General features: G+C 36.1%; 1 protein-coding gene across 1 annotated transcript; it reads left to right on the forward strand.

Moving 5' to 3' along the window:
- Positions 1–293: 293 nt before the first annotated feature.
- On the forward strand, positions 294–1,144 carry LOC124888025. Its single transcript, XM_047398130.1, has 3 exons — positions 294–445; positions 508–874; positions 950–1,144. The coding sequence occupies exons 1-3, from the start codon at positions 404–406 to the stop codon at positions 985–987; spliced, it is 447 nt and encodes a 148-aa protein (XP_047254086.1). The 5' UTR covers positions 294–403; the 3' UTR covers positions 988–1,144.
- The last annotated feature ends 500 nt before the right edge of the window (positions 1,145–1,644 follow it).

Raw genomic sequence — 1,644 nt, forward strand, 5'->3', positions numbered from 1 at the left:
GGATTCGGACCACATCAAGATGGCGGCTGATTTAGAATTCTTTGGGGGTAATCCATGGGGAAAAGAGTCCTTTGAGCTGACCTTGAGCTATCTGAAAAATAAGACTGATCTGACCAAGCAGAAAGAAGCTTTTGTCAAGAGGAATAATGCATCGTAAGCATTATTTGGCTTTCCCTTAGCATTTCTAGTACTTATAATCAACCAGCCTATTGATTTATTATAGACTCCTACATATTTATTGAGTAATACATAGATATTGTAGACTTACCTGTGCTTCTACTGATTGCAGGTTTGAATATATGAGGCCTTTCCTCATCTGGGAAAGTACACCGACAAGTCGTTGGATTCTCCCCTGCCCATTCCTCGTCTTCTTCGATGGCACACGTCGAAGTGTGACAACATAATGGAAAGCGACCCGTTTAAGTACAAAGGAAATAGCACAAAGGTAAAAGTATACTTATTATGATATTAGTGAATGTCTTGTAATTTATTTTTATTTTTTTGTAGATTGTGCACCCGTACCTTACCCCTACTGTCCATAAGATGGAGCAGAGATACATGAAAACTTTTAAACCATACATGGATGAAGTTAAGGATACGTCCATCGATGCGTTGAAGGCAGAGCTAAAAGGCGTGACTGTCCTGACTTTATCAGCGGAGGTCGCGGACGAAGAAGAAGATTTGGGTGACCACCATTATATTCCAAGTCCACCACCTGCTTGTGATTATGCTAGTTTAAGTGGACTTAAAACCTCACCAGACGCTTCTAATGATGATGACCTGCGCGAGCGCGTTGCCTTGCTCGAGAAAAGTCTACTGGATATTTCTCCTTTTGTTAGAATCAAGAAGAATAAGAAGAAGCAACAAAAAGAAGGTAAATTAATTTATTTTTTGCTCTTCCAATTTAATTTTGTTTCATATGTTTAGTAATTCTTTCAAAATAATACAGTGCACCTCGACAATCCCCTCTTAGCCGACATCAAGTAAACCTCAACGAACTTACAGTCGTAGTGACGGACATGGCTGCAGCAGATAAAAAAAGTGAAGAAGAGAAAAAAAGAAGAAACGAAAGAGAAGAATGCAGCAGATAGAGAAGAAGAAAAAGAAAAAGAAAAAGAAAAAGAAATAGATGACAATAAAAGCAGAAGAAGAAATTAGGAGAAAACAAAAGAAGATGGTGAAAAGAAATCAGAAAAAGAAGAAGATAAAAATGAGAAGACAGTTGAAGAAGAATCAGTGGTCGAACAGGAGGTCGAAAACATTGAAGCAGAAAAGAAATCAACAGAAGAAGAAGAGAAGAAAAATGAGAAAAAAAAAGTTAAAGAAGAGGAGAAAAAACAGGAAGAAATAGAAGTGGATGTGATGGGCATCGTCGCGGAACTCAATAAAAAAATTAGTTTTATGGATTTGGAACAAACAACTTTCTTAATGATTTATTTTTTTAGTGATTTGTTCTTTAGTGATAATTGAATTACATACATTTCACCTATTTTTTAGTGATTTATTCTTTACTGATGAAATAATGTTCAGTTATTTCATTGTCTCGTTAGATTAAACAGCTGGTTGCATTGCAGTACCAGTTCAGCTGTTGTCTTAATTTGTAGTGGTTGATTGAAAACATAATAGAAGTTGTTCTCTATATTT

The sequence above is a fragment of the Capsicum annuum genome, chromosome 10, assembly GCF_002878395.1.
Source record: "Capsicum annuum cultivar UCD-10X-F1 chromosome 10, UCD10Xv1.1, whole genome shotgun sequence".
Lineage (NCBI taxonomy): Eukaryota > Viridiplantae > Streptophyta > Magnoliopsida > Solanales > Solanaceae > Capsicum > Capsicum annuum.

Bases quoted from the DNA above. Each gene is read 5' to 3' on its own strand.
- LOC124888025 (XM_047398130.1), top strand. From the start codon at position 404: ATGGAAAGCGACCCGTTTAAGTACAAAGGAAATAGCACAAAG. The intron at 446-507 runs GTAAAAGTATAC...ATTTTTTTGTAG, and splicing joins ACAAAGGAAATAGCACAAAG to ATTGTGCACCCGTACCTTAC. The intron at 875-949 runs GTAAATTAATTT...AAAATAATACAG, and splicing joins GAAGAAGCAACAAAAAGAAG to TGCACCTCGACAATCCCCTC.